The sequence below is a fragment of the Podarcis muralis genome, chromosome 11 (genome assembly GCF_964188315.1).
Source record: "Podarcis muralis chromosome 11, rPodMur119.hap1.1, whole genome shotgun sequence".
Lineage (NCBI taxonomy): Eukaryota > Metazoa > Chordata > Lepidosauria > Squamata > Lacertidae > Podarcis > Podarcis muralis.
In genome coordinates, this window is record NC_135665.1 from 44,102,026 (window position 1) to 44,120,467 (window position 18,442).

Below are 18,442 nucleotides of genomic sequence, written 5' to 3' on the forward strand. Positions count from 1 at the left end.
CCGCTAACCCAGAAATAGTACCTCGGGAGGGGCAGAGAGCTGCGCCCCCCCAGATGTTGCGCCCGGTGCGGCCGGCCCCCCCTGCACCCCCCCACGCTACGCCACTGGCTTACCGTATTTTTTGTTCTATAGGACGCACTTTTTCCCCTCCAAAAATTAAGGGGAAATGTGTGTGCGTCCTATAGAGCGAATGCAGGCTGCACCGCTAAGCCCAAAGCCAGAACAGGGAGACGGAGCACTGCGGAGTGCTCCGTCTCACTGTTCTAGCTTGGGGATTTCTGCACGCACAGCCTCTCCAGGGCAGCGGGGTGCCTTCACCCCGCTGTCCTGCAGAAGCTAGCAAGGCTGTTCCCAAGCCAGAACAGCGAGACGGAGGGCTCCGTCTCGCTGTTCTAGCTTGGGGATGGCTGTGCGCACAGCCTCTCCAGGGCAGCGGGCGCTGCGCTCCAAAGGCTTCAGGGATCTTTGAGCAGCGCTCCCCCCAACCACCAGCCCCACAAGCCTGGGTGAATGTACCTTGAACGCACCTTGTTTTAGAGGGGGAGAATAAGAAAAAAAAAATTCCCTGTTCTCCGCATCCTATGGTCCGGTGCGTCCAATGGAGCGAAAAATACCGTATTTCCTTAGATCTTGGCCAAGCCCTTACAGAATCACTATTGAATAAAATGGAGTTCACACGAGTAGAGTTACAGTTCAAAACCAGCGGCCTTTTTCACATTTTTCCAATTGCATAAGGCAGGGGTGGGGAACTGCAGGCCTTGGAGCCAAATGCAACCCCCTAGGCCAGTGGCGGAGCCTGCCTCCTCCCACTCAGCCGCCCTACAGCTGAGGGGGAGGCAGCAGGTGGACTGTTTGGGGCAGCGCAGAGCCTGCGGACGCCCAAGCCACCATGTACTCCCAGAAGAGCCACATGGCTTGAGTGTGCTGCAGGCCCTGCGGTGAGTGGTGCCCGGCATTTTGTCACCCCCCCCCCCTCAGTGGTGACACCCGGGGCGGCCCACCCCCACCACACACCCCTTACTCTGCTCCTGCTGTAGGCCTCTCTGCCTGCTCTTGGCCCTCCCCATACCACACCCCTCACTGACCCTGCTCAGCACTTCCTCCCTGAGTGTTTTTGCCTGGCTGGAATGTGTCCCTTAACTCTGATAATGCCTCTTCCTAGTTGCAATGGACTGTGTCGAAACTAGCCTACCGTACAAAGGTACAATTTTACTTTTATTGTCCCACCCATTTTTGGCTCTGGCTCGGCCCACCACTGGCATCTGGCCCTCAGATGATTTCACAGGGGTGAATGTGGCCCTCTGTCTGAAAAACGTTCCTCACCCCTGCTTCAAGGGAAGAGAGGGGCAGCTGAGAAGAGGAAACTGAAAGGATTTTGCTATATTGTTCTGCCCATAGCAGCCATTTAATATTTAGACATACTTCAACTGCTTCTCCTCTCATTGTGGACTGAGGGCTGGGTTTTTCCCCCTACAATAAAATTTCTAAGGCAGAAATCCTATGCCCACTTACATGGGAATAAACCCCCGTAAACTGAGGGGAATTTACTTCTGAACAGACATCTAAAGGGTTGCACTGTAAAAAGGTTAAGATAAAACTTTGGGTTTTTCCCCCCTCCTCAGGTATTCTGGAGCAGCTTGTGGCTTGGCCTTTGTATTTGTGTATCCATCGCTCATCTACATGATCTCTTTGCATCGGGAAAATCGGCTGACGTGGTTGGCTATAGTTGTCCATAGTACAATAATCCTTCTGGGAGTGGCTAACTTAATAGCACAGTTCCTAATGTGAACATAAATCTTAAGGTCAGTTTCTTTTTCAAGAGAAGATTCAATAGGTTACCTTGAGCAACAGCATTGTAAAAGCTGTGGACTGCCTATCTGTGGGGGCCGAATTCTTCCAAAGAAAAGCTGTATTTTAAAACAAAACGTCTCTTCAAGAAATGGATGGTATACATTGGAACACATAGTACAGCATGGCAAACTGAACAGCCCCAGTGAATTTCTGATGAAACATCAAGTAGAAGTGCAATTGGGATTAATTAAGCTTAAGTTCTTCGGTAAATGCATATATTTTTTTCAAAGGGAAAAAGGCACATGATAAACTTTATATATAGAAACGGTTGGTTGACTTTTCTTGCAGCATAATAGAATTAAGGGACTCTGCTGATAAAAATATCATATTTCACACAGTGGTGACATCAGTATTATATGTCGAAACAAGTGGTTTGAAATCCTTTGCAAGTGAAATGTAGCACAGATCAAATTGAAGTACACAACTTTTTAAAAAGCTGTAACTGTTGCCTTTTAGGAAATGTAATGTACATGGTTCTTGAAAATGGACTGTTGCTGTACTATACCTGGATATGCATAAGAATTCTTTTTTTGATGTTTCAAGGCAAGTAGAAATATGTTTTACCTTTCCGACCTGGAAGGGATTATTTGTAAAACTCTCTAGTGTTTGTGGTTAGTACTTGAAGGCCGTTTCTTGGAAAGTTGACCTTTTCGAGCCAAAATCTGGGAGGGGATGGTAAGATTGGCATGCATGCATGCACAAAGATTGGTCACAATGCTCTTCATACATTTCCAGCCACAGTTCAGATAACTAGTTTGACTTTTTAAAAACCTGTGCAATCCAATAGTTACCATACACTGAATCAAGAGATCTGCTGGCAGAATGGCCACTGCACCCCCAGTTTGCTCAGCCCAGTAGGGGAGGAAGTAAATACAGAAGAAGAATCTATATGAAAACAATTGAAAGTGGCATACACAGTTGTACCAATCCCAGAAGCCTAACTGCAGCCTACACCACCACTTGCATGCTGCCTATACTCAGAGGCTGCCAAAGAACCTGCAGTGATCAGGGTGGATGTCATCAGCCTGCCTCCCAGCATCACAGCACTCAACACCAGAAGGCACCTACTCCAGTAGCCCTAGTGACTCATTGCCTAAGGCACGCGTTTGGGAAGCAGGAGGTGGGAGTTTGAGCCTCAACAGGAGCTGACATTCCCCTGTTCACCTCTTGCACACCTGGGGTGGGGTGGGGAGAACCAAAGCAAATGTCAGGGGCAAAAGAGAGGGAGCTGTTGTGCAAGGAGCTGGGCACTCCGCTCACCCTTCTAATAGTGGCTAACGGGGAGGGAGCCCCATACAGCTGCTGCACAGTCCAGCTACTGGATTCCTCTGCCGAAGTGCCCTGAGAAGCTTATGCACCTTGTCCTGCTGTCCAGGGCAGCAGGTGATCAGCCCAGGGAGCTCACAGAGAGGTGGGCAGACTCCTAGGAGCCAGAGCGAAGAGGCACAATTTTTGTACCTCCTGGACCTGCACCCCCGGCGGGGGCCAATCTAACCAACCCCTGCCTGGGGACAACCCTATTCTAGGAAGGGGGGAAAGGCCTAGCCTACCGTATCTCAACCAATCACCAAGAGTGTTGCATGAGCCAATAGCCTGCTCCTAGATGGGCCAACCAGCCTTTCTAGCCCACCCTCAGCAAGCCGTGTGACTAATCCACTCTCAACACATGATGGCTGAATAGGAAAGCCATGCCAGGTAACATCCCAGCAGGACACTTCCTCTTCATACAAAGTTTGGGGAATGAAAGAGTCTCTACCCCGATAGCCCATGAAGTTCCCTGCCCTCCCCAAGTCCCAGCCTGAGACCAGCTGATGCCAGGGTGAATTGCTTCCTAAACAGGGTCTCTTCCCCCCCCCCCCTATCTCTTGAGGCTCTTCTATATTGACTATTGATAGACGGTGAGAGGGGAGGGGTAGTTGTGCCTGGCAACCAACCAGAAAGGACCTTGTACTTTTCTCTCTGTTCCTCTACTGCGGGGCAGAATGGCTGGCAGCTGACAAACAACCTTCACTGCCAAGAAGAGATGCTGATGAAGGCCACTAACGACAGATCGCTTTAGGAATGGATACAAATTAATGGAGAGAGAGAGTGGCTCTTTGTCATGATGACTACATGCAACTTTCAGGTTAACTGCTGGAGGGTAGGAGCAGGAGAGAACTGTTGTAGTCGTGTTCTGCTCATGGGGCTCCCAGAGGCCCTGATGTGGCCACATTGGAGAACAGAATGCTGATGATATTTTGGTTCTGATCCAACAGGACTGTTTATGATTATCTTATACTCTTAACAGCAGCAAGGTATGCTCAAAGTAACAAGAGTTGGCTGGAGTTATACTTCATATCTAGATTCCTCTTTCACAAAATCCATTATTTAAAGGACTCTGCTGGCGGAGGCCTTGTTAGTTTCAATAGACTCTACACCAGTGTGACGTTTTCAGGGTCCACATGCCTGTCTTCTGGAGTAAATGTCAATGTGATTATTTTTTTCCCATAAGATCCAGACTTTTTAAAGTGTGCTTATGTTGGACACTTGTTGTGACATGATAGCATTGATGCACATCCTGGAAAGATTCCAAGATTTCCTGGATCAGGAAATTCCCTAAAGTTGGGAAACTGCTTTTGTCACCACTCTATCCTCTTATCTATGCACTCTATTTAAACGTAATAGAACTCACATATACGTAGGTGGAAACTAGGGACAGAAGGTGTCTGAACAAGTGCCAGGTGTGTGTTTTTTTGCTGGCACAATCTACTGTGCTGCGCTCAGGAGGCAGTTGCTGCAACCTGGGACCTGATTTTCCTCTAGTCCTCAAGGAGGCCTTCAATTCATAGAATCATAGAGTTGGAATAGACCACAAGGGCCATCGAGTCCAACCCCCTGCCAAGCAGGAAACCCCATCAGAGCACTCCTGACATATGGTTGTCAAGCCTCTGCTTAAAGACCTCCAAAGAAGGAGACTCCACCACACTCCTTGGTGGCAAATTCCACTGTCTAACAGCTCTTACTGTCAGGAAGTTCTTCCTAATGTTTAGGTGGAATCTTCTTTCTTGTAGTTTGGATCCATTGCTCCGTGTCCGCTTCTCTGGAGCAGCAGAAAACAACCTTTCTCCCTCCTCTATATGACATCCTTTTATATATTTGAACATGGCTATCATATCACCCCTTAACCTCCTCTTCTCCAGGCTAAACATGCCCAGCTCCCTTAGCCGTTCCTCATAAGGCATCGTTTCCAGGCCTTTGACCATTTTGGTTGCCCTCCTCTGGACACGTTCCAGTTTGTCAGTGTCCTTCTTGAACTGTGGTGCCCAGAACTGGACACAGTACTCCAGGTGAGGTCTGACCAGAGCAGAATACAGTGGCACTATTACTTCCCTTGATCTAGATGCTAAACTCCTATTGATGCAGCCCAGAATTGCATTGGCTTTTTTAGCTGCCGCGTCACACTGTTGGCTCATGTCAAGTTTGTGGTCAACCAAGACCCCTAGATCCTTTTCACATGTACTGCTCTCACGCCAGGTGTCCCCCATCTTGTATTTGTGCCTCTCATTTTTTTTGCCCAAGTGCAATACTTTACATTTCTCCCTGTTAAAGTTCATCTTGTTTGTTTGGGCCCAGTTCTCTAATCTGTCAAGGTTGTTTTGAAGTGTGATCCTGTCCTCTGGGGTGTTAGCCACCCCTCCCAGTTTGGTGTCATCTGGAAATTTGATCAGGATGCCCTTGAGTCCATCATCCAAGTCGTTGATAAAGATGTTGAATAAGACCGGGCCCAAGACAGAACCCTGTGGCACCCCACTAGTCACTCTTCTCCAGGATGAAGAGGAACCATTGATGAGCACCCTTTGGGTTCGGTCAGTCAGCCAGTTACAAATCCACTGAGTGGTAGCATAGTCAAGTCCGCATTTTACCAGCAGGGAGCAAATTAGCAGCAAATTGAAGCAGGGAGCAAATTAGCCAGATTATTGCATAGCCTTGTATGCACTAATCCAGGATTCTTAGGCATTGCCAACAGATGGAGACAAACTCCCTAGTGCAGGCATCCCCAAACTCGGCCCTCCCAGCTATTTTGGGACTACAATTCCCATCATCCCTGACCACTGGTCCTATTAACTAGGGGTGATGGGAATTGTAGTCCCAAAACAGCTCGGGAGGCCAAGTTTGGGGATGCCTGCCATAGTGCCACTGCCGTTTGGTTCCTTGGTTTGGCATTGGTGTCTCTTCAAAGAAATGACATGAAACAAGAATATGAGAAAGTGTAAAGAAACAGACAATAAAATAAACTGGTGCTATTTTAATGGTTTAAAAGTGTACTTTTATCTTGTGTGCAGAATACAGTTTTGATTTATGTCATGTAGAATGGAAGATGGATAACTTGCACCCTGTTGTTACATGTGCCAGCAAAAGATAAGAATACCTGGGTGGTCATGTATACTTTGCCATTGTTGGAACACATTTTACGCATGTGCGTTTTGAGAAGTTTGGTTTGCTAAGCTACAAAAATTAATAATGAGGTTCTGTCTCTTGAGAACTGTACTGAAGTCTCAGCACAGCTGGGACAAACCATAATTAAAGGTTATCAGATTTTGGAGGATGCTCTTTCCATTTAAGTTAACGGCTGCTGTGTCATTTTAGTGGGAGGGGGAAGTGCCCTCAAACTTTGCCTATGCCTCCCACCCAAAGCTCTAATAATCGCCCTATTATAATTCCCTGAAAGGGGCATTTATTGCAAGTAATTAAACAGCAACCTCTAGGTTATAGATGTAAGCAAGCTGAGCAAAAAAACCCCATTGATGCTATTCCAGCCAGTCCTTTTACTGCAGCTTCTTTGTGATAGAGCTAAATGCTTTGCATCTTAATTTGACTGGGATAACCAAATCAGTTGTACTTTGGGCTTAAGAATATGATCTTCTGCCTGTTTTGTTTAAGAGGTTCCATCTGCTGCTAAAACCATGTGTCTTTTGTGCCCTTTTCTGATTCTCTCAATGACTGGTGTTTCCTCAAAATTTGACTGACAAATACATGAATGTGGGAGAAGGCCATCTACTGTATATTTTGGGAAGTTGTTCGCTGTACATTTGGAGACCTCTTAAGATAATTGTAACCAAGTTTGAATGGCTCCTCCCAAGACTGAAGAGCAGGTTTTTGTCCATTTGGTTAACGTTGGATGCCACTTCAAATCAAAATGGCAAACTGAGTCCTTCAGAACTGCACTGCATTTTGTTGGTTTCTTAAAATTGCTGGTCAGTGTTGTACACAAGGCTGCTGGCTGACTATAAACTGAAGCATGCTGCTGCTTGCTTCTTATGCTGTATGTGTGTGCGCGCGCGCACACACACACACACACACACACACACACATATATATATGTAACAAAATAAAGTAAATCAAAAGTTCATAAAGAGAAAAAAGGAAAACAACCAACCTAGGTTTATTATATCCCAAACAAATACAATTCCACATATATGTTTGTCTAGTATATGGGTATATAAGTGTTATTATCATCCCAATACATATATGGCTATTTATAACCTACTTTTTTTTAATAAGCGCATTCCAAATACAGTCGTAACTTGGAAGTCGAATGGAAGTCGAACAAAATGAAATCTGTTCTGGAAGTCTGTTCGACTTCCAAAACGTTCGGAAACCAAAGCGCAGCTTCTGGCCACAGAAGCCGCATTGGACATTTGGCATCCAAAAGAATGTTAAAAAACCGGAACACTCATTTCCGGGTTTTGATCGTTTGGGAGCCAAGATGTTTGAGATCCAAGGTACGACTGTATCATCATACTTCTCGATACAAAGTCTACGATTGTAAGCAATCTGTTCATAAGTTGCAAGTGTTGTCATATCTTCAATCCATTGACTGAAGAGGGCCATACATTTATCTTTCCAGTGCATTAATATCAGTCTTTTGGCTGCAGTAAAGGCACGAAGGATCCATTTATGTTGTACCATTGTCAGATCCTATGTAGTAGGTACGTAAGAGAGAGATGTGAAGTGGGAGGAGCAGAGACAGCTGCACCAGCGGAGTCTCATATTGCTTGAGAAGGACGCGGGAGATGAGAAGGCATAGGCAGCTGTGGGAAGCTGGGAACCTTCAGTTCCAACTGTCATAGGAGCAAGACCTGTGCTGCTTAGGCCTGGCACTACCGAGCAGCCTTGTTTCTTCTAATAAAGAGTTCACTTGCTCCGTGTGATTTATTGCTGACCTGCTGCTGGCACCAATATTGCAGGATCAGGACTGTGTCTGAGAGAACGTGAGCGATGCCAGCCTTGCAAAGCAGTTGCATGTTATATTCCTTTTTTCTGGGGAGAGAGGTGAGTTATCATAGTATATGACAACTTTTAGTTTAAAAGTTCCTTGATGGATGATGGCTTATCTGTTAATCAGCATTGTTAGTTTCCTTAGCCTTACTCCAGCCTTCACCGAAGCCCATAACTTTTCCTTGGGCAACCCCAGTGGATCGTGTCCCAGCTTGTCTTCTAGCAACATGTCACATGAGTTATTTAGTTGGAGGGTTTTTTCCTCCTGAGAACCAAATTACTGCCTTATTTTTAAAAATAAGCCTACAGAAAATGAAGTAGAGAGCTTGCACTGAAAAAAAAGAAAATATCTTGAAAATCATATGCATACAGGGCAACTGAATGCTCCCATCAGATGCAAACGCCTGCTAACTAATGCAGGTTACTTTGGCCTTATGAAAACAAACAGAACAAGAATGGGCTCAGAGCTGATGTGACATTTTCATTGTAAGTGGGGTTTGGCATAATTAAGAAAATGGTGGTGATTAGAAGCTTTCTTAGCAGAGAACTCCTGCTTTTTGCCATGTCAGAAGCCTTCAAAGTGCTAATAGTTAAACAGAAAATGTCTGTAGTGAGGTATTTATATCTGCATGTTATTTCTTATTTATATCTGTATGTTACTTCTTGGCTATGCACGGGGGGGAAAGCATACACATCATGCACACAATGGCCTAATTAAGTAAAATAAAAATGTGTAACAGATTGCTCAGTTTGCTCAAGAAAAGCTTTGAGACAGCTGCTGCAATGAAGAGGTTTAAGTAACACTGTTTTTTAATTTGACAGGCCCTGAAGGGGTGCATAAACAAACCTGTCCCTTTATTTTTGCAGTTTCCTCCAGATACCCATGGAAAGTCTACAACCAGTGGTATCTCCCTCAGCAGCAAACCTCCATGTCTGAGAGAGTGTAGTACAGCTGGGAATTTTTTGAACAGGTAGTGACACAGGGTTGGTTTGGGGAATCAGTTGATTCTTTAAACCTGGAAGCACCTGGATTGTGGTGTTCGTAGCACCTTGGCTTAAACTGCCTATAGTTCCCTCCTCAGCCCACCAGTCCCAAAGAGATGGAGCCAGTGCGTGACTCAACAATGCTCTCGTTTTTGAATGCCATGACCCGCAACACATGCATAACTGGATCAAGGTGACCAGGTTTAGATAATTAACTTAAAACCTATCACAAGGTCTTCAAATGTGTATGTTTCAGAGCTGATTGTTCTAGGATAGAAAACAGTTTATACTTGATAAAGCAGTGTGCATTTGCATTCTCCCTATATCAAAGGGGTAAATGAGAGACAATGTGCCCACTCATTGGAGAATGATGGTCAGTCTCTTCCCCCGGCCTCCTAGAAATACCAGCTGCTGGTGCAGGACTTACTGGACTTATGCACACCTTAGCAGCCTGACTTGCACACAGTTCTCTTGAGTATAGAATAATTAAGCATGTTTTTGGGATGGTGCACATAGCTGTTTGTGAGTTATGGGCAGGGAGACCAAATCCCAATGCATTCATAAAGCTCACTGTGTAATATTGGGCCAGTCACACACCACCTCAGCCTAATCTACCTCATAGGCTTGTTGTGAAGATAAAGTAGGCAAGAGCTATGCACACCATCTTGAGTTCCTTGAAGGACAGGTAGAACGTACATGTAAAAATGTATTTTAAAAAATCACAGAGAGCAGCAGACCAGGCAAAGCAGCATCCTTGCAGTTTCACATAAGCCTTGTGCCAGCAGCCCAATACAATAAGACACATTCTGTCATTTCATATTGTTGGAGCAGGGAGAAGAGCTGCCAATACAGGTTTTCTGTACCTCCATTTCTGAGTGGGATATACTGGCTGACAGGTGAGAGCTTTGGATTTCAGCAACAGTAAACTTCAGGTTTTGCAACCATTCTTTAAAAAATGATTTTAAACTCTTAAAAGCGATGTCCAGGTTAAGTGCCTTCTTGACCATAACTCTTGGCCACCGTATGCCCTTTAACGACAGGCTCAAACCATGCATCTATCCCCTTTGCAACAGATGATAATGATGGATTTCACAGAGTTAAAAGCAGACAGCTGCTGCGAAACGCATTTATAATTAATTTATTGCAGTCGCAGCGATGTGGACAAATTTAAAATGTTTCAAGCAGTGGGACTGAAAGCAATACATGTGATTCAGCTATGGTTTTGGTTTGGAACAAGAGATGGGATTTAATCCTTTATTGTCTGTGTGTCCCGTCCCCCGCCAATCCTCTTGCCAAATCTTATTTTGCCTGATCAAAATATCCAGAACAGGGTGTATTTTGAAGCTGTAGTATCTGAAATACAAAACAACCATGATATTTGGTGAAACTCTGAACTTGCTTTGCCAACCAGGTGCTCTCCAGATGTTGACATGGCCATACTGACTAGGGCTGATAGGAGTGGTGTAATCTAAAACATCTGAAGGTCACTAGTTTGGTGAAGGGTAAAGTTCTAGGATCAAGGATATCTTAGTAAAATAAGGGACATGTGCCTAACGTGCAAGTTATTCCCTGGACTGCTATGTCCTTTTATGATTTAAAAAAAACAAAACAATTTACAGCTTTTGGGAACAACAAGTAGTTCCAGCAATTAATGAACTCTGTGCCTGTTTTTTATTAACACAATGGGCTGCAAACTAGGTGACTAGTGGTAGATTTTTCATAATAATAATAATAATAAATACCAGCCTTGTAAAGCCCAGAGCGAAGGAGGAGGAAATGGATCCAAACATAGTTGGAAATCCAAGGAAAGGAAAAATGCCATCAATAATACACCCTTAAGAGAAGACCACCTCTGCTTCTGTCCTAAGGGTAAGTGACCCTGCATGTAAGTGACTTTATTCCTCCTTTTTACAGGCATATCAGCCTCTCTAGAGAGGCAGGCAGTTTGCTGCTATTCCCTTTTACAGCATACAAAAGATACTCCTCTCTCATGGCCAGAGCTGAAATAAGGGTATCCAGGAGCATTTTTGTACTCTCACTGGCTTATTCCCCATCTTCTAGTTGACGGAGGGGAGTAAGGATTGCCATTTAACCAGAAGACCCTGGAGCTTGGACTGGTTCCGTTTAGGTCAGTTTTCAGAAATGTAAGGCTAAGTTCTCATTTTCCAGCCATTTTATTTTCTTAAAGCTGTATATACTGTAGAGACTGTAGCTCCTGAACTGGACTTGACACCTAAACCCACCTGAAACTGCTAGGCTCTGCTTCCTGGCCCTGGCCTGGTGTTAGGTTGACTGATGTCATCTGCTAGCAGTCCCAGGACTAGTGATGGTGATACAGGCTTAGTTCATGGGGAAGCAGTTTGCACAATCAAATCGGATGCATAAAAGCATTTGGGCTCTGATTTTTTTCTTTTAATTCTTGGCGTAAGTTAATCCATATGCAAATATCCCCTCGATGGCCAGCTGGCTAATTGTTAAGATGCTTTTGTTTTGTTTTGCTACTATCTGTTTTGTGCTTCCGTTAGGACAATCCCTTAATACTAGTCAATGAGCAATTTAAAATGTGTAATGGCCTTAAATTAATTGGCATAAGCCCATGATCAACACCCACCCTGAAGAAGGAGATATCACAAGCTGATTAATTTACTCTGTAAATTGGCTCAAAAGCAAGTAGATCTCCTTCTTCCTAGTTTTTATTCTCGATGTTTCATCTCTTCCCCCACCTTCCAGTCAGCATCAAATGTCACACACTGTTCCTAGTTTCCCTTCTATAAGCTGCAACCATTTACAAAAAAGCAAGGGAGAAAATAAGTGATTCTTTAAATATACTATATATGTTGCTTCTGTCGACCAAAGATGCAACATCTGAAGCCAGCATGAAGTGCTGTAAGCCTTGGAAGCAATGTTGGGAGGCCAAGGACCATGTGGACCTGGAACCGTTTCTTTCTCCAAGAGCCACAGATGTGGAGCCTGCTAGACAGATGGGAGAGGGATGTGTTGTTGAACATTTATCTACTCACACAAAAGTCTCAAGGCAACACAGGCACTTGGGATCATAATGAGGATTTGGAAAAATTGTTGGAATACTTGGATTGCATGAAGGGGGGGGGGATAGTTTGACAGTTAGCGACACACACAATCCAGCATTAGTTCCAAGAGAGAGAAAATTGGCTTTGCAAGGAGTCGGTCCCACTGAGCCAAGATCCTTCCTGCATCCACAACTGCTCCTGCTCTAGCCAGACTATATATAAAGGCTTAAAATCCCTAGTTTGAGTTTTTAGGAAACTTCTTCAGATGTAACCATCAGCAACCACCATTCTTTATGGCTTTGTAATTCTCATGAGGCACAGGTGTGCCTGAGATGGCTGCTTGCAAAATTAAGTTCATATTGCACAAGGAATGCTTTATCTAGGAACAACGATAAGACGCAGGTCATTGTAGATGGGAAGTGCCCTAAAAAGCATGTTTCGCACCTGAATGAACACATCATAAACCAAATAAATATGTTTAAATATCTGGGATTGATTTATTTAGAAACGGCATCTTGGAATACACAGCTATCCAATAATAAATTGCAAGACTTTTCTCTCTCTTTCAGTTGGGGAAACATCTCCTTGTTTTCTCCCCACGGCGACGCTTTGCCTGCTAGTAAACGCTACAGGGACCCAGAGGATGTAGCTCTCTCACCGGTTTCCAAACAATCTAAAATAGAGGACTTTTAAAACAAATCTGCTTTTATAGTTCCAACAAAAAAGGTTTTCTCCCCTTGAAGATGATTGTGAGTGTGGGAAGAGTATTCAAGGTGAGAGCGTGGAACTGGATCCAGCAATGGGGCAAGTTGATCCTGTGCCGCTAAGAGATGAAGGAATAACAAGTAGGGAGAGCACCCAATTAACTCTAATTGCAAGAACGGTTGAGCATATCTTCCAACAAATTAGAGGTATTGCCTCTCAAATAACACAATTATCCAAAGAGGTCCACAGTTTATCAGTTAATAACAAGCAGGCATTAACAGAACACCATAGTACCAAAGTGAATTGGCAACAACCAGAGCAGACCCCTAAGCTTGACATAGAATGTGCGGAGGCTCTTAAAACAAACTCTTTTTATTTAACCTTCCAACCAAAAAAGATCTGCATGACAATTTGTGGAAGGCCAAATCAAACTCCTAACTGGAAAGGTGCCCAGTGTTCCAAACAACATTTATCAGACTTACTTGGCATTGGACTTACAGAGATCGACTTAGTTAGGACTGAACCTTTCAATACCACAAATCAAATCCAAAAAATTATGTTAACTTTTTCTTCTACTAGACTGCCCTCAATGATTCACAAGCTAAAATTCAGATTGTCAAGCAGAGGAGTTTTTCCAACCCGGGTATTTCGCAATTCTATTGTTGCACCCTTATGTAAGATGAGGACTGGTGCTTCAGAGGGGCTCACAAAACCAAAGCCTGGATCCCCAATGGAAGTAATGACATCACACAAAAAACTTGACAGGTGGGGAGGAAACAGACATGCCTGAGTTGAATTCGCAGGATCATGCCCAACATCAAAATAACCAGGTGAGCCAAAAGGAACAGCCGGTCCCTCTAGACAATCATCTTCAGGAATCTGAGCACTCTGTAAATCCTTTGGAAGAGGATTTTCTCAGCTCATATACGTTACCGTATTTTTCGCCCTATAGGACGCACTTTTTCCCCTCCAAAAATGAAGGGGAAATCTGGGTGCGTCCTATGGGGCGAATGCAGGCTTTTGCTGAAGCTTGGAGAGCGAGAGGGGTCGGTGCGCACTGACCCCTCTCGCTCTCCAGGCTTCAGGAAGACACCCGCAGCATAGGCAGCCCTGCGGGAGGTCCTGCAGGGCTGTCTAGGCTGCGGATAGCAGCCTGCTTCCCAGAGCGTCGTGCGCCCTGAAAGCAGAGTGCCCGGCGCTTCGGGAACACCTCCGCAGCCTAGGCAGCCCTGCAGGGAGGTCCCGCAGGGATGTCTAGGCTGTGGATAGCAGCCTGCTTCCTGGAGCGTCGGGCGCCCTGAAAGCAGAGCGCCCGGCGCTTCGGGAACACATCCACAGCCTAGGCAGCCCTGTGGGAGGTCCCGCAGGGCTGTCTAGGCTGCAGATAGAAGCCTGCTGCCCGGCAGGCGGGGCGGGGCGCCCTGAAGCAGAGCGCCCCTTGCGCTGGGCATACATCCACAGCGTGGGGAGCCCTGCAGGAGTTCCCCACAGGGCTCCCCACGCTGCGGATAACAGCCTGCTGCCCAGCACGCGGGGCACCCTGAAGCAGAGCGCCCCTCGCGCCGGGCATACATCCGCAGCATGGGGAGCCTTGCAGGAGTTCCCCCGCAGGGCTCCCCACGCTGCGGATAGTAGCCTGCCGCCCAGCGGGCGGGGCGCCCTGAAGCAGGGCGCCCCTCGCCCCGGGCAGACATCGGCCAGCCCCACAAGCTCGGGGGACAGCAGGGAGGCGCAGCACCGCCATCCCGCTGTTCCTCGACCTGGTTCGGTTTCCCTGACCTGCTTTTGGGGGGGGGGAATAAAGGGGGGGAAATTCCTTTATTCCCCCCCCAAAAAAACTAGGTGCGTCCTATGGGACAGAGCGTCCTATGGGACGAAAAATACGGTATATGTTACATGTTGTCGACATGCAAATGGCTTGGTTACAATCTACTGTTTCTAGGGCAGCAAGGTAGGAAATCACCACACAGATGCTACAGGAAAGGGCATCACCAACAAGTTTCTCTAACACACTTGCAAAGGTACCATTTAATAGCCCTTCGCATTGTCCGCTGTTGCCAACAGCAGTCAGGCACATACGGTGAGGACATAGCTACTTGCTACATGAGGTAAGAGCATCTGAATGTTACGGCTTTTTCGGAGGTGAGGAAATCTCCACAAGGATCCTGCTTTGGGCAAGGGTAGCACGTACATCAGCTTTGTGTTCTGTTGCATTCAGCAGGGCTTCCTTCTGAGTACATCTGTGTTGGATCAGGCTGTAATTTCAAAAGCAGAAAAAAATGCATGCCAAAAACTCATTTTGCAGCCAAGATTCGTAAGGTATAGATTTCCTATCTTTGCAACTTCTAAGGTGGCCAGATGCAAACGAGAGCACGGCTCCTGTACTTTTAAGAGTTGTGCAGAAGAGAGGATTTCAGAATCTGTAGATGGCAAGTGTCACCTGCTGATAAAGGTGCAGGGACCCTCTAACCTTTTGCATCTTACTTCCATTGCACTTCAGACTGTACCTTTCATTCTCCCATAGGCAAACTCCCTATGGTGCCTCTTATCCATGCTAAAAACAATGCAGCAGCAGCAGCAGCTGCCTGTTAAAAACTAGCATAGATGAACATAAGGGGTCTTTTCTACATGGAGGCATTATGGCATAGGAACTGGCTGTCATGTCTAGAAGGCTCTCAGGCAGGGCCAAGCTGCACTCCTGTTGAAACATCCGCCTTCTGAGGCTCAACACTTGGTAAGTGGAGGAAAGGCAAAGTCCTGCATGCTATGTCTGCTGAAATTCTCTCTTCTACACAGCACTTAAAGGTACAGGAGCACTGTTCTCTTTTGCACCTGGGCATGCTATACAGAAGGCACACAATCCAGCATCTAATCAGGCAGATTTAGGGCAGTGCTACCGGTTCTGCCTTTTGAATTATGGTGCTGGAGGAGACTCTTGAGAGTCCCATGGACTGCAAGAAGATCAAACCTCTCCATTCTTAAGGAAATCAGCCCTGAGTGCTCACTGGAAGGATAGATCCTGAAGCTGAGGCTCCAATACTTTGGCCACCTCATGAGAAGAGAAGACTCCCTGGAAAAGACCCGGATGCTGGGAAAGATGGAGGGCACAATGAGAAGGGGACGGCAGAGGACGAGGTGGTTGGACAGTGTTCTTGAAACTACCAACATGAGTTTGACCAAGCTGCGGGAGGCAATGGAAGACAGGAGTGTCTGGCGCGCTCTGGTCCATGGGGTCACGAAGAGTCGGACACGACTAAACAACAACTGGTTCTGCCGCACTGGGTGCCGAATCGAGGGGGGCGCTGCAGGGCATCGCAACTATGGCATAGTGAATTGAACAGAACGGAATGCCAGAGGTGTGGGGCACCAAATTTTGGCCTTGCACAGGGTGCCACAAAAATTTGGAAGACCAAAGTCTGCACCTGATCTGTAGTTCCAGGTGGAAACGGACCTCTGGCCAAGGGATTTTGTCTGAGCAGTAATGCAAAGCAGCAGCTGATGATTCCTGTCTTCTGCTAAAGAGAGTTCAGTGTGGAAAGCAAGGAACTTGGCTGCTGAAAGGTGACATGTAGCGTTTGGGAGCAAGTCCAGCAATGACTTTTTCATGGTGAACTTGGATTAGTTGAGTGGAGGTGTTAAGAACATGAGGCTAAGGCAAAAAAATTCAATGAGCTAGTGTTAGGGTTGCCACCTTTTTTATTTTTCTGGCAAGGTTTCTGTGCCTTTGAGCAGCTGCATGGACAGGAAAGAATTCAACATGGACTGTTTCCCCCCACACCCAGCATGGAGAGGCCGAATTGAGCTTTTTAAATTATTATTATTCATTAATTTCATGCTGGTGTCAAACAGAGTCAAACAACGTCTGAAAAGCCACAGGTTCCTCATCCCCTCTCTTAGGTGAAGGGCTGTAGCTGAGTGACAGAGGACATGTTTGAGTAATTCCATGAATTCGTCAACCTACAGATCTATTTTTCATTTTCATATATATAGTTAACATGTTTTACGTCATTTTAAAGATAATTTTTCAACATTTTGTGATCTGGCAACCGTTTTTCAAAATGGAATTTTAGACATGAATAAAACAACCAAAAGCATGACATGCAAGATGATTCAGAATTTCTGTATTTCCCATCCCACTAAAGTTCTGCTAAAGACCTCTCCAAAAAACAGACAAAAGGTTAATGACTTTTTGTTGCATTGATCATTTTGCTTTCTCATTTGATGAACTGACAAAATATGTTAGGAACAAAATCAGATGAGCTCACATTGGCTGATTATGTAACATTGGTCACAAACCACACACAAATGAAAAATGTATATATTTTTAACTTCATTCTCTTCTTTGATGTTCTTAGCATTAAGAAAATGTGATGTTACGTGAAATGTGTTTTACTGGCAACATTTCTTCTGACCAATGCAACACCATTTTACATAGCATCAATGTGCTGTCATGTGTGCCATTTCAATCTCTTGCTAGCTAGGGCTGTCATAATTCATTCCTGAGAATGTTGTGATTCTTAGGCCCATTATTTGTACCATACCATCAGATGTAGGGTATTTTATGGAGTTTTACAAAAATAAATAGGTGTGAGCCATCAAGAGGCCTAAAAGATGACTAAACCAAATAATGGTAAGGCTGTATAGTATGTAGCAACTAGCTGCATTGACTACTGTATACTCTGCCTTCACAGTTGGAGACCGTATATATGCTCCTGAATTCCAAGTTGATGAAAATCACAGAAAAGGAGAGTGCTGTTGTGCTCAGATCCTAATTGCAGGCTTCTCATGGATGAGAACAGGATGCTGGACTAGATGGGCCATTGGCCTGATCCATCAGGATTCTTCTTATATTTTTATGTTCTGTAAGAACTAAAGTAGGGACGCGGGTGGTGCTGTGGGTTAAACCACAGAGCCTAGGACTTGCCGATCAGAAGGTCAAATCCCTGTGACAGGGCGAGTTCCCGTTGCTCTGTCCCTGCTCCTGCCAACCTAGCAGTTCGAAAGCATGTCAAAGTTCAAGTAGATAAATAGGTACCACTCCAGCGGGAAGGTAAACGGCGTTTCCGTGAGCTGCTCTGGTTCGCCAGAAGCAGCTTAGTCATGCTGGCCACATGACCCGGAAGCTGTACGCCAGCTCCTTTGGTCAATAAAGCAAGATGAGCGCCGCAACCCCAGAGTCAGCCACAACTGGACCTAATGGTCAGGGGTCCCTTTACCTTTAAGAAGTATAGTACTCTCCCCTTTGCTTCTTTTGTTTAGGTTTTGAACTTCACATGCTTTCACGATAACATAAAGTATGGTAACATCTTCAGTATAGTTCTGCTCCCAATTAGCAAGAAAATCCAGTACAGCAATACAGCCAGGATTCCCCCCACTTCTCAGCTCATCAGGTTTGTTTCAGTTATGCTGAATGTAATATAAAGACAAGTACTGCAGTGCAGACTATGGGCAGCTGAGCTTTCAGGACCAATTCAAAAGGCAATTTACAAAACTGATTTACAAAAGTGGCTTAAGCATTCATCCTTATTGCCAAAGGATGCACAAAAGAGATCAAGTCATTGCAAGGCAAATGTAATATTTCTGTGCCACCTTATGCGACATTGCATATGTAGTGC

At 45.4% G+C, this 18,442-nt stretch overlaps 1 protein-coding gene across 4 annotated transcripts in view; it reads left to right on the top strand.

Annotated features, from left to right (window-relative positions):
* The window catches only part of SLC38A9 (solute carrier family 38 member 9), a 46,592-nt gene extending 40,161 nt beyond the window's left edge, over positions 1-6,431 (top strand). For all 4 annotated transcript variants that reach the window (XM_077936378.1, XM_077936377.1, XM_028748481.2 and 1 more), the window contains one exon: positions 1,623-6,431. In XM_077936378.1, the coding sequence (XP_077792504.1) occupies positions 1,623-1,736 (114 nt within the window). In that variant the 3' untranslated portion in view covers positions 1,737-6,431. The remainder of the gene's footprint in view (positions 1-1,622) is intronic.
* Positions 6,432-18,442: the final 12,011 nt, after the last annotated feature.